We start from the raw sequence: 14,275 nt of genomic DNA, 5'->3' as shown, positions 1-14,275 counted from the left end.
GGGAAACCGGAGCACCCGGAGGAAACCCATGCGGACACGGGGAGAACATGCAAACTCCGCACAGAAAGGCCCTCGCCGGCCACGGGGCTCGAACCCGGACCTTCTTGCTGTGAGGCGACAGCGCTAACCACTACACCACCATGCCGCCCTATTATTATTATTATTATTATTATTATTATTATTATTATAGCATTTTTCACAAATTGCTCCTGTCATTTTGCCGGTTTGTTTACATCCTAAGAGGAAACAATTTTGTCTGACGTTTTGTATAAAGTTTTATTTCTTGAATTTGCAAAAAAATTAAAAACAAATATAAACGCAGCGGCACGGTGGTGTAGTGGTTAGCACTGTCGCCTCACAGCAAGAAGGTCCTGGGTTCGAGCCCCGTGGACGGCGAGGGCCTTTCTGTGCGGAGTTTGCATGTTCTCCCCGTGTCCGCGTGGGTTTCCTCCGGGTGCTCCGGTTTCCCCCACAGTCCAAAGACATGCAGGTTAGGTTAACTGGTGACTCTAAATTGAGCGTAGGTGTGAGTGTGAATGGTTGTGTGTCTATGTGTCAGCCCTGTGATGACCTGGCGACTTGTCCAGGGTGTACCCCGCCTTTCGCCCGTAGTCAGCTGGGATAGGCTCCAGCTCGCCTGCGACCCTGTAGAACAGGATAAAGCGGCTACAGATAATGAGATGAGATGAGATGAGATAAATGCTCCGTTTCTCAAAATCCAATGAATGTGAATAGAATAAAACAGTTATTCCGCTCAATCTCGTCGTACTTCGTCAATCTCAATCTCGGTGCTACGCGCCTCGCCGGCTATCAGCTCACGTACGACTCGATTTCGTGGAATAACTGTTAAATGTGCAGACCCTGTGCGGCTCAGTGGTGAGAGGAAACCCTCAAGACGCGTAGAGAAAAAGAGAGATGACTGTCAGACTCTCAAATTAATAATAATAATAATAATAATAATAATAATCCCTGTAACAAACTGACAGCTCGACCTAGATGCAGAATGCAAACTGTAATGTTCTATAAATCCCGCCAGACACCACAAGCATTTACTAACATCTCTGATGAAAGATTAGGACGCTCCCTAACTGTTCCTCATCCTGGAAGCAGCTTCAACTGATATTCCTCAAGGTTCAAGTCACTAACGTGATGCAAGTCCGGGAAAGCCTGGAGAGAAATCTGAGCAGATTAAGATCTAACCCATGCGCTTGAAGAGTTGGAAATAATCCCATGAGCAAAGAGCCCTGGGGCAGTTGTGGGATTAAAGTAGCTAAATTCAAATAAATCTCCAAAGTACTCAGGGCTTTCTCACTTTGGCAGACGACTGACACATCAATGCAATCTCTCATTTACAACAAAGCCCTTCATCGGAGAGAGAGAGAGAGTAAAAAGAGCACGTGGATGGATTTAGTTAGAAAAGGAATGATGAAAACATGACGTAACAACCACAACAACAACAAAACATGGCCATGATTTCCATTAAAAAAAAGAAGCAGAGAGCGAGACCTTGTGTCTTGGACTTCCGTCCGTCCTTCCTTCCTTCCGTCCTTCCTTCCTTCCTTCCTTCCTTCCTTCCTTCCTTCCTTCCTTCCTTCACTTAAAGAACTGGCCATGAAATCTCAGTCTAATTAAACATAATTACATGAGAAGGCCGAATCCAGGCTCCCAATATTCCCCAAGTACACCTTTCCCTGTTCTGCCCAGCCTCACCAAATCTACTCAATTACTCCTCTAGTCAAGCTCCTTTAATGATTTTTCTCTTCGTGAGTGAGAGGAGAGAAGCCGAGTAGGCGGCGACAGGAGAAGGCGCCTTCGTTACGATGATGTTTAGTGTAGCAAAACCTAATTTAATGTGCCCTTTCCTACCGGTGTAGGCAGAGCAGGCAAAACAAATCCGTGTGTGTTTAATGTGGGCATTAGTATGAAATGGTCAGTGAAATCTGGGTCTGCCCTGTGAAACGAGGGGAAAAGAAAAGCAGCGCCGACAGATTGAGTCCGTTAATTGCCCACCTGAGCACAAGCCCCGCCCTGACTGATGACTCCAGGGAACAATCGCAAAGCGACATCCGGTGAAAAACGGAGCAAAGAGCATCATGTACAGAGGCGTATGATCATTCAGTTTCATCTCTGCTTGCTTATTAATTAATTAAAATACCAATATATTGTTAAATGCACAACATCAGAGGTGCGAGGACAGAATCTCCTCAGAACAGAAACGCATTCTCACCAAAGACACTCCAGAAACCTTTTCCATTTTGTAATAACATTTCATATTTTTTTTTACATTAAATATCATATCATGAATATCCCCAATCTTTCATTGTTTTATAGATACAAATGACCTTTTAATCACTTTTTTTTTTTTTAAATCGTGTATGCAGTGGTGCGTGCGGTATGAAATAAACAAGTGATTTTCATACTGAAGTGCTAAAACAGTAAAACAGTCATGACTACATTTCCTTTTTGATCCATTTTGTCCTGAAAAGAAACTCGAATCCCGTCCCTTTCCACACTGATGAAACATATGATGTTTCATTCTGCGTTCTGATTGGTCAACAGACTTGTGACTCACCGGTAAACTGGAGGGGCGATCCTGCTGGATCAATCCCAGCTCATCATGGTTGGGTTTCCCAGCATTCCCAGCAGGCTGGCTTCTGCTTCCGTAGCTCTCCTGGGTTTCCTGAGAAAGCGTGAGACAGACAGAGAAAGAAACAGAGGTAAAGAAAGTCTTACGGGATTCAAACATGTAAAATCGAGACAAAATTGAGACTCACACCAATGACTCTTCTGCACTGGAAAAAACAAAATCATGTTAGCAAGTGAAAATATCTTGAATATAAATAAATGTAGGTAATATTTCTGATTATTATACCGGTACATACAGGATACTTTTCCATGGAATAAAAACATGTGTTCTATTCCCTTCTAGTGGGTTTATTGATCAAGGTCAAGGCTCTTTATTGTCATTTGCATGTTTCACATGAAAATGAAATTTGTGCCTCAGGGCCAGCAGTGTATATAAATAGAAGAATTAAAATTAAAAATGGCGGCACGGTGGTGTAGTGGTTAGCGCTGTCGCCTCACAGCAAGAAGGTCCGGGTTCAAGCCCCGTGGCCGGCGAAGGCCTTTCTGTGTGGAGTTTGCATGTTCTCCCCGTGTCCGCGTGGGTTTCCTCCGGGTGCTCCGGTTTCCCCCACAGTCCAAAGACATGCAGGTTAGGTTAACTGGTGACTCTAAATTGAGCGTAGGTGTGAATGTGAGTGTGAATGGTTGTCTGTGTCTATGTGTCAGCCCTGTGATGACCTGGCGACTTGTCCAGGGTGTACCCCGCCTTTCGCCCGTAGTCAACTGGGATAGGCTCCAGCTTGCCTGTGACCCTGTAGAAGGATAAAGCGGCTACAGATAATGAGATGAGATGAGAATATTAAAAAAAAGCATGCAATATCATTTTCAAATCGCTTATCCTCCATGTATTACACCACGCTCCCCAATGGAGAATGAGCGTCCAATATTGTTATAATATTGCACGTTGTCAAGACAACACAACGTCACACATCGGAGCTCATGCAAATCATGCACAATTATTTCTTTGTTGGCCAGGAAAGAGAGAAGACGAGGCTAATCCAGTGCTAGGTTTAAGCACTAAATAAATAAACTGAAAACTGAAACTAAAGACGCGCTGAACACCCAAAAGACTCCCAAAGCTTCATTATATATCCGTCACGCATATTTACAAGAGAAAAACATATCAACGGACATTGAAAAACTGGAAAAGACAGCAATAGTGGAAATACTGCCAAAGTTCGACTTGGAGGTGGGGAAACGTGACGGAGACTTTTACAAGAGGACGTCACTCATGGACTGAACTCAGTGAAACCCTTTGGTTTTGAACAACTGCAATGTAACAATTAATTACGATCAAAAGTAACTGTGAACTTGAACCGTCAACCTGTATAGAGCTTGTATATAAGTTGGGTTGTTGTTCAGGCTTTTTGGACTTGTACCATTTTTATTGTTAGAACTTTGACTTTGTTCAGAACATTGAATTACATTCGATCAGAATCAGCATTCAATATTGGCAAGTTACCGCCCTGTTCTTAACTTTTTACAAAATCTATAATTGTTCCATCCAATATGTATGTATAATAATAATAATAATAATAATAATAATAATAATAATAATAATGGCTTTTTTCATGGTATATCAGATATATTAAATTCAGCTACTCATCTTCGACTCGTTCAATATCATGCCAGCTGAATGGAATATATCTGATATACCACTCAACACCAGCCGATATTATTAAATTATTCTATCCACAGTCACTGGATATGAGCAATCGTGCGCTCTGATTGGCTACTCTACTACTAGGATATCAGCTCATATACCATGAGTAGAGAAAAACAAAATGGCAGAGCGTGTTGCCGAACCAACCAAGGATGAAATAAAAACTACTTGAGAACAAAATACAAAAAAAAACAAAGCAATAAAATATGGAATGAAAGTATTTGATGGTAAGAATGTATCTTTTTTTTAAATTTTCAAGAATTATTATTAATATTATTATTATTATTATTATCGCATTTTTCACAAATTGCTCCTGTCATTTCACCAGTTTGTTTACGTTCTAAATGGAAATTATTTTGTCGGACATTTTATATAAAGTTTTTATTTATCGAATTTGCTAAAAATAAAAATAAAAATGCTCTGTTTCTCAAAATCCAGTGAATGTGGATAGAATAAAACAGTTATTCCACTCAATCTCATCATACACGGCTTATAGACAACTCGGTGCTACGCGCGTCGTCGGCTATCCGCTCATGTACGACTCGATTTCATGGAATAACTGTTAATTATAAGCTTATAATAAATAAAATATCATATTATTCAGTTTTTTTAGATGCTTTTATAGCATTTCAAGCTTCGTATTGGCTGATAATTTTGCTTCTTTCTAAAAATAAATGTTTAAAATTCGAAAAATGATCTGCCAAGGTTATTGAACAAGACTAGTTCGTGCTTGGAATGTGTCTAGAAATAGGTTTAATAATCATCTGTTTGATTTATTGAAATCTTATTACAGGAAATACTCACGGAAGTTGCTAAGACTTCATTTCTTGCAGCGTTTCCTTTCCTCGAGCAAACAAACAAACAAACAAACAAACAAAAAAATCTTCAATTGTGTTCAAAATGACCCTCAGCGCTTGAGTCCAACATGACTTTTGTTAGGATACGGTTTCATAGAAATATTAATGATCCTTCTGTGATCAAAAGTGCAAACGCAGCAGGAATAAAGCAGGAGAAAAACAAATGTTGTTCCAATTTGTACAGCAAAAAAAAAAAAACACACACATTGAGCATTTCAAGCTAAATTCAATCCACTGCCGGTTCTCGGCTTGTAGCGAATAAATAAACATTTGCGCCCAAGAAGAAGGAAAAAAAAGGTGCGGTGGAACAGATGTTAAATAAATGTTGATATTATTTGACATACACTTCTACTGTATCATACAGATCAAGAGAGAGCATTCTTCTTAATAGTAAACAGAAAGGAAATGAGTTGTACGTGTCACATTCGCAGCATTAAACCTGAATGATTGAAGGTCAGGACTAGAGAGAGGGGAACACTACATCTTACTCATAACCTGTTGGACGTGAGAGGCAGAGCCTGGCACGCTGCCCAGCGAGTATTCTATTACCTATTAGGAAGTCATTCATTTCTACAGCGCTTTAAAAAATACACAGCACTTCCTAAAGTAAACAGTCTGTCAAGATGAAAAGCAGACAAGGTCATATATGGCAGGTTTGAGAGGAAAAAAAACAAACAAAACAAACCGTCGTTCAAACACAAAGAGGGCACAAGCGTATACACACACACACAGAGAGATGCACTTTTACACATTTTCTTTAGATTGTGTATATATTTCGGGTTGACCTACACCGATCAGCCGTAACATTAAAACCACTGACAGGTGAAGAAGTGAGTAGCATTGATGATCTCTTTACAGTGGCACCTGTCAAGGGGGGCGATACAGTTGTGGTCAGAAGTTTACAGACACTGGTATGAATGTCATCTTGGATATGAATGTCATGGCAATATTTGAGGTTTCAGTAATTCCTCTGAACTGTTTGTTTTCTGCGGCAGAATCATTGTACAGCATACGGTACATCTCATCTCATCTCATCTCATTATCTGTAGCCGCTTTATCCTGTTCTACAGGGTCGCAGGCAAGCTGGAGCCTATCCCAGCTGACTACGGGTGAAAGGCGGGGTACACCCTGGACAAGTCGCCAGGTCATCACAGGGCTGACACATAGACACAGACAACCATTCACACTCACATTCACACCTACGGTCAATTTAGAGTCACCAGTTAACCTAACCTGCATGTCTTTGGACTGTGGGGGAAACCGGAGCACCCGGAGGAAACCCACGCGGACATGGGGAGAACATGCAAACTCCACACAGAAAGGCCCTCGCTGGCCACGGGACTCGAACCTGGGCCTTCTTGCTGTGAGGCGACAGCGCTAACCACTACACCACCGTGCCGCCCCATACAGTACATCTTTAAAAAAAAAAACTAGATAGAGCTCGACGCCAATGGCGTCGATGGGGATGCCTCCGCCTGGTAGACTACACGCCTTATTAAGTTGTGATTTGGGGATGAACATTTGACCTCACAGTGACCTTGACCTTAGACCTTTTAACCTCAAAATCTAATCAGTTCATGTTTGTCCGAAAGCGCACAAATGGTGAAAGTTTGGTGAAATTCCTTTCATTAGTCTTTGAGATATGGTGTTCACAAAGTTTGGGGATGGACATTTGACCTCACAGTAATCTTGACCTGTGACCTTTTAACCTCAAAATCTAATCAGTTCATGTTTGTCCCCAGATGCACAAATGGTGAAAGTTTGCTGAAATTCCTTTCATTTGCCTTGGAGATATTGTGTTCATAAGGTTTTCGGACAGACATTTGACCTCACAGTGACCTTGACCTTAGACCTTTTAACCTCAAAATCTAATCAGTTCATGTTTGTCCCAAAGCGCACAAATGGTGAAAGTTTGGTGAAATTCCTTTCATTAGCCTTTGAGATATCGTGTTCACAAGGTTTCGGGATGGACGCACACTCAGACGCACGGACAGACTGACAACCCAAAAACATAATGCCTCCTGCACGTTAAGGTGGCGGAGGCATAACAAAACAACACTAGAATTTGGTGCACGATTTTCTTTGGGTTTTCTGAAATCAACACAAGGTCAAAAGTATACATACAAGGTAAAAAATTTACATCCACTCACTTAATTCAGAGGTGCCGAAACTTCCAAAATGTCTCTTATCTTGCCAAGGCCGAGGTCTCTTAACTTCCTGTTAGTGATCATGATTGATTACAGCTGGTAGCTTCTCTGTGCCTTCATAAAAAGGGTTTGTTTACAGCACTCATTAGATTGACCAACACACAGTAAAATGGGAAAGTCCAAGGAGCTCAGTGCAGATCTGAGAAAGAGGATTGCAGATATACAAAACTCCGGAATGTCTCTTAGAGCCATTTCTAAACAACTGCAAATTCCAAGATCAGATCAAACAATTGCTCGAGCGTTCAAATCGTGGTAATACTGAGAAAATTCAGCATTGTTTACAGACACGCTTTCAGCGGCTGCCATCCCAGTTGCTTTGTACGGTATATCCACCATCATGGCGGACGCTCATGACGTAGCACATTTTGATCACGTGGTTGCAAGTCATCTATAGAGAAGAACTCAACGTTCCACTTTCGCCTGACTGTTACAAAGTGCTGATACTGGAGACAAGTGAAATCCATTCAGTTGTTAATATGGTGAAGCTGCCTCTTCATGCACAACTTCACCATATTAACAACTGAATGGATTTCACTTGTCTCCAGTATCAGCACTTTGTAACAGTCAGGCGAAAGTGGAACGTTGAGTTCTTCTTCATGCACAACTTCACCATACTGTATTAACAATTGGATGGATTTCACTGTTAAATAACAGCATAGTTTTAAGCCGGTTATTAGCTCATCTGGCCAACAGGCGATGAGTTTACGCCATCATGTGTTGTGTTGTCTGTTCAGCTGGTGTCGTCCACGTTTCACGAAAACCGCTTCTTCTGTCTCAATTCTTCCCTAATTTTTATTCTTTCTGGCAGGAAGGTAGGTCTGCCTGGGGTGCATATACTATAGCTTCTACCCAAATTTGCATAATTGCAATTAATAATGAAGATATGGAGTAATTAATCGATCCCTAACGAGCAGTTTCCACACAAATCGCTTGTACTCAGCGCAAAATGTATACTGTTCCTACTTATTCAGGTGACATTGGGTATACCTAACAACATGTGTTTTCTCTCTCTTCTTCCCCCCAAAAATAAAATCTGTCCCTCTGAGTTACATGTCAATCCTGAGATCGAGATGCTGACCTCTTCTGCTCCTCGGACCTGCCTGATCCATCCTGATGTCCTGTGTCTGGTTGGAGTCTCATCACATCGCTCCTGTGGAGGACGGCCCCATATGGACAGTTGAAAGTCACACTTGGAGGACGCTCTGGACTCTTACAGTAATGATTTTATGGCTGAGGACTACAGTTGACTTGCTAACTTTAGGACTGTAGTTGGTTGTCATGAACAGTTTTGCACTCAAGTTTCCATCAATGAAGAGTTTATAACATCAACCAAACTGACTTCATGTTAAAACTGTTAATGTTATAGTCATGTTGTCTGTTGTTGCCCAAATGAGGATGGGTTCCCTTTTGAGTCTGGTTCCTCTCGAGGTTTCTACCTCATGTCGTCTGAGGGAGTTTTTTCTCACCACTGTCGCCACAGGCTTGCTCATTGGGGATAGATTAAGGATATCATCTCTTAAGTCATTCAAATTCTGTAAAGCTGCATTGGGACAATATCTATTGTTAAAAGCGCTATAGAAATAAACTTGACTTGACTTTTCCCTCAATTCTTCACCGATTTTGATTCTTTCTGGCAGGAAGGTAGGGGTATCTAGGGTGCATATAACTTCTGCCCAGATTTGCTTAATTATGATTATTAATGAAGTTATGAACTAATTAAGCCTTAATGTTCAACAGTAGTTCAACAAAAATTGCTTCTTCTCAGTCAATTCCTTGCCATTTTGGATTCTTTCTGGCCAATACGTCAATATTCCTAGGGTGTATATAGCTTATATATATATATCTCATCTCATCTCTAGCCGCTTTATCCTTCTACAGGGTCGCAGGCAAGCTGGAGCCTATCCCAGCTGACTACGGGCGAAAGGCGGGGTACACCCTGGACAAGTCGCCAGGTCATCACAGGGCTGACACATAGACACAGACAACCATTCACACTCACATTCACACCTACGGTCAATTTAGAGTCACCAGTTAACCTAACCTGCATGTCTTTGGACTGTGGGGGAAACCGGAGCACCCGGAGGAAACCCACGCAGACACGGGGAGAACATGCAAACTCCACACAGAAAGGCCCTCGCCGGCCCCGGGGCTCGAACCCAGGACCTTCTTGCTGTGAGGCGACAGCGCTAACCACTACACCACCGTGCCGCCATATATATATATATATATATATACACACACACACTACGGTTCAAAAGTTTGGGGTCACCCAGACAATTTTGTGTTTTCCATGAAAAGTCACACTTTTATTTACCACCATAAGTTGTAAAATGAATAGAAAATATAGTCAAGACATTTTTCTGGCCATTTTGAGCATTTAATCGACCCCACAAATGTGATGCTCCAGAAACTCAATCTGCTCAAAGGAAGGTCAGTTTTATAGCTTCTCTAAAGAACTCAGCTGTTTTCAGCTGTGTTAACATGATTGTACAAGGGTTTTCTAATCATCCATTAGCCTTCTGAGGCAATGAGCAAACACATTGTACCATTAGAACACTGGAGTGAGAGTTGCTGGAAATGGGCCTCTATACACCTATGGAGATATTGCACCAAAAACCAGACATTTGCAGCCAGAATAGTCATTTACCACATTAGCAATGTATAGAGTGGATTTCTGATTAGTTTAAAGTGATCTTCATTGAAAAGAACAGTGCTTTTCTTTCAAAAATAAGGACATTTCAAAGTGACCCCAAACTTTTGAACGGTAGTATATATCTTGTAGATAGTGCATATAGCTTGCAACATTTATTGTGCAAGGTGGCCACTTTAGATCGTTCCTTCTGGACTAGACAGGGCCAGAGTGAGCTACGCCATCATTGACGATCTCGTTAGTAGACTACATGGAACATTTGCCACACAATTTCATGTGTAACTTGTTACATTGGACACAATAATAAATTAGAACAAGTGAATTAATATAAAACTGATTTATATTTAATTACACTGTCAGGGCTGCCGTTATAGGAAATTAATCAGCACCTTCTAAACCAATCAGAATCGAGAATCCAATAGTGTTGTGGCATATTTTTGAGCGTTGATTTAGGAAAGTGTTATAAAAATTTTTAGTCCTTTATGTCGCTGTAATGATAATAAAACCATTAAAATAAAAAAAAAATGTGGAGACTGTGAGAACATTTTGCTGATCATTGTTCGGATAAATAAGTAAATAAAAGATTAAAATAACCCAGATTTGCTTTTTGTGAATAATGTTATCGTATTGTTGATCTACAAGTCAATAAAATTACATCATCAATATCATAAAACCAACCTGTGTGTGTGTGTGTGTGTGGGGGGGGTAATCTGGTTATTTAGCACAAAAGTCTTTTAGCATGAATCCAAAGTCTTTTAGCACAACTCTGTGTTCTTTAGCAAAACTCTGGATGATATTGGAAGGGATTTTTTTATGATTGCTTAGGCTACTATCACACTGTCTCGTATCTTGCCACGTAAGCAGCGTGTGGGTCAAACGCCAAGAAATGAGGTTTCATTGGCGTGGCGTTTTGTTCTTACGTGTGACGTTGCTGTGGCGTATCTGTGGCGTTCACAGGTGGGTATAAAAGGGGGTGCAACGCTGTGTTCATTATCGTTCGGCACAGTCAAGAAAGCATCATGCCAGCGAAGAAGTCCGGACCCAAGAAGGGCAAGGGAAGAGCGAAGACATCAGCGGCATCCACCCAGCCCCGGAGCCACCATCATCAGACACATGTCAACTAAAGCGTTCACACAGCGTAATAGGTGTTCGAGCAACGTTCCCACTGCATCACTGCTGCGTAGCTTTTGTTTTTATGGCGTACACGTGACGTACTGTATGTGACGTATCAAAGCTGCTACATATGTGCTATGAGGAGATCGTGTTACGCATCCTAGAGTATTAGCCACGTAAGCTGGCAATGCTGTGATGTTCCTTTCTTACTGCCACGCAAGGCTGAAACGCCAATGTGTGGCACAAGCATTAGGCGCCGGAAGCTGGAATTTCTGCCACTGTCCATGTTAAAGTGCCATTCCACCATTGGATGTATTCTTTGGCATAAAATACAATATATTTTGACAACATATATAAATGGTATCACTAGATAGAGAAATCTTTTAGCTTCAAAATGATATATCAAACATAATTTTTTGACAACGACAAGTATATTAATTTTGCGACCAAAGTCACCTACCCTTTTAATTTCCGCGCGTGATGTCATCGGCAGGTTCCCCTTCTTGTGTACCACGTGACGTGTGACGTGGTACATATTATCAGCAATGGCGGATAGAACGCGATAAAAATAATACCAATAAATCTAGCTAATACCAATAAATCTAGCTAACTGAAAGATTAACTCAAGATTTTTCGCAATTTTTTTGGCCCCCATATACGAGGAGAAATGACTCTCTCACTTTGGGGGTTTCCTGGTCTAAAAATAGACCGACACGTGGTACACAAGAAGGGGAACCTGCCGATGACATCACGTTTCACTACCGTGCGGAAATTAAAAGGGTAGGTGACTTTGGTCGCAAAATTAATATACTTGTCGTTGTCAAAAAATTATGTTCGATATATCATTTTGAAGCTAAAAGATTTCTCTGTCTAGTCATGTTGTCATAAAATATATTGTATTTTATGCCAAAGAATACATCCAATGGTGGAATGGCACTTTAAGGATCAGTTGCTGATCCCTGAAACGTGGCCTGAAAATCAGATTCTGTGGTGTCTTTGGATATTTGTAGTTAAGCCATAACACACCTTGAATTGTGGACACCATAATTGATAAATTCAGTCCCTTCTGATCATATCACAAATTCAACTGACTGTCAATAATTACACGGTTGCCAAATTAAATGTAAATAGCTTAATAAAATAATTGCAATAGCGCTACATAGTTTTCCTTTCTTTCATCCTTTTTTCCTTTTGTAAAAAAATTAAAATAAAGAACAAACAAAAAGCTTTCTTTAAACTCTTATCATCTTGCAAATTTCGCTTGACTTTTCATTCTTTATCAAATTAGCAATAAATAATAAATATTATAGAATTTAAGCTTAGCACTTTTATAAAGACAAAACAAACCTGGAAGTTGGCTGTAGCGGTGTACTGGGTCAGGGTTCGTTATGTGTTAAACGGGAACTGAAGGCAAATTTTTTATTATCAAAATTCTATTCCTCTCATTTTATTAAATATCGGAATGCATTTTTGATCGCTACTTTGTCACTGCTATAGCGAGTTATGAGCGTTTGAAATATGCTCTGTAATATATCAGTCCGTATGTCAAAGCGATGGCCGTAAACGAGATTCGCTGAGACCTGTGCGAGACATCGTAGGACGGAAGTAAAACGTACAGCGGAAATCAAAGTGACCAACATCTGCCAACGTTCCCTGTGTCTGAAATCGCTCACTCGTTCACTACTCCCTACTCCCTATATAGGGAATTACTATATAGAGGACTATACAGTGAGCTCATTGGTAAAATGGGAGGGGAAGAAACAAAAAACGCGTTCGGAAACTACTCCATCGCGCTGGTATTTACGTCATTACTGTTGCACAATTAAAACGTGCCAGATCAGTCAGCTGGTGGGTTTTCAAAATAATAAATACATGCGTGTGTTTTTGCGATAAATCCATATTATACTGAGCGTATTTCCCACATTAATCAATACAAAGTACCTGCAGCTTTCAGTTCTTTTTAAATCGAGGCTGAATACTTTCTTCTTTGCCGCTGCTTTTTATTAAATCAAATTTGAGACTTTTAATTTCATTTCTTTCAGTGCGACCGCAAAAAAGACGCGCGCGCCCTCTTTCGAATGCTGATGTAATCAAGCCGGAAGTTTTGTTTGTTTTGATAACAATCAGGAAAGTTTGAAAAAAGTAGGCAGTAATCGTCATTTAAACTCGTTTTTGTGCAATATTTCGTTTGGAAAACAGTTTTCAAAATGGCGGCGCTGACACCTGGCTGACGCTTGACGTTCCGAAGTCTCGCACAAGTCTTGTGAAGATCGCGCGGACAAGCGACGCCTGCCGTGGACCAAACGAACTAAATTCAACACGGCTAAAAACTGAATACTCCGATAAGTATAATATTTAATTGCAATTAGTTGCCAATACAAGTCACAATATAAGGTTACTAAAACCGAAAACGTAATTGAATAACACGTTAATTAAGAAATAAAGCAAGTTAAAAATGACTTCAGTTCTCCTTTAAATAATTTGGAGGGAGGATTGATGACTAACATACCGTGCGGGCTCCATCAAACATGGCGGTTTCAAGATGGTGGAGTGGGGAAATACAGTGGTGCTTGAAAGTTTGTGAACCCTTTAGAATTTTCTATATTTCTGCATAAATATGACCTAAAACTTCATCAGATTTTCACACAAGTCCTAAAAGTAGATAAAGAGAACCCAGTTAAACAAATGAAACAAAAATATTCTGCTTGGTCATTTTTTTGTTGAGGAAAATGATCCAATATTACATATCTGTGAGTGGCAAAAGTATGTGAACCTTTGCTTTCAGTATCTGGTGTGATCCCCTTGTGCAGCAATAACTGCAACTAAACGTTTGCGGTAACTGTTGATCAGTCCTGCACACCGGCTTGGAGGAATTTTAGCCCGTTCCTCCGTACAGAACAGCTTCAACTCTGGGATGTTGGTGGGTTTCCTCACATGAACTGCTCACTTCAGGTCCTTCCACAACATTTCGATTGGATTAAGGTCAGGACTTTGACTTGGCCATTCCAAAACATTAACTTTATTCTTCTTTAACCATTCTTTGGTAGAACGACTTGTGTGCTTAGGGTCGGTTTCTTGCTGCATGACCCACCTTCTCTTGAGATTCAGTTCATGGACAGATGTCCTGACATTTTCCTTTAGAATTCGCTGGTATAATTCA

At 40.7% G+C, this 14,275-nt stretch overlaps 1 protein-coding gene across 1 annotated transcript in view; it reads right to left on the bottom strand.

The window, feature by feature from the left end:
• The window catches only part of LOC132894622 (AT-rich interactive domain-containing protein 1B-like), a 657,256-nt gene that overhangs the window by 464,217 nt on the left and 178,764 nt on the right, over nt 1-14,275 (bottom strand). Inside the window, exon 4 of the mRNA XM_060934699.1 lies at nt 2,573-2,680. Coding sequence (XP_060790682.1) covers nt 2,573-2,680 — 108 coding nt within the window. The remainder of the gene's footprint in view (nt 1-2,572; nt 2,681-14,275) is intronic.

The sequence above is a fragment of the Neoarius graeffei genome, chromosome 11, assembly GCF_027579695.1.
Source record: "Neoarius graeffei isolate fNeoGra1 chromosome 11, fNeoGra1.pri, whole genome shotgun sequence".
In the NCBI taxonomy this organism is placed as follows: domain Eukaryota; kingdom Metazoa; phylum Chordata; class Actinopteri; order Siluriformes; family Ariidae; genus Neoarius; species Neoarius graeffei.
This window is presented reverse-complemented; position numbering and strand designations above follow the sequence as displayed.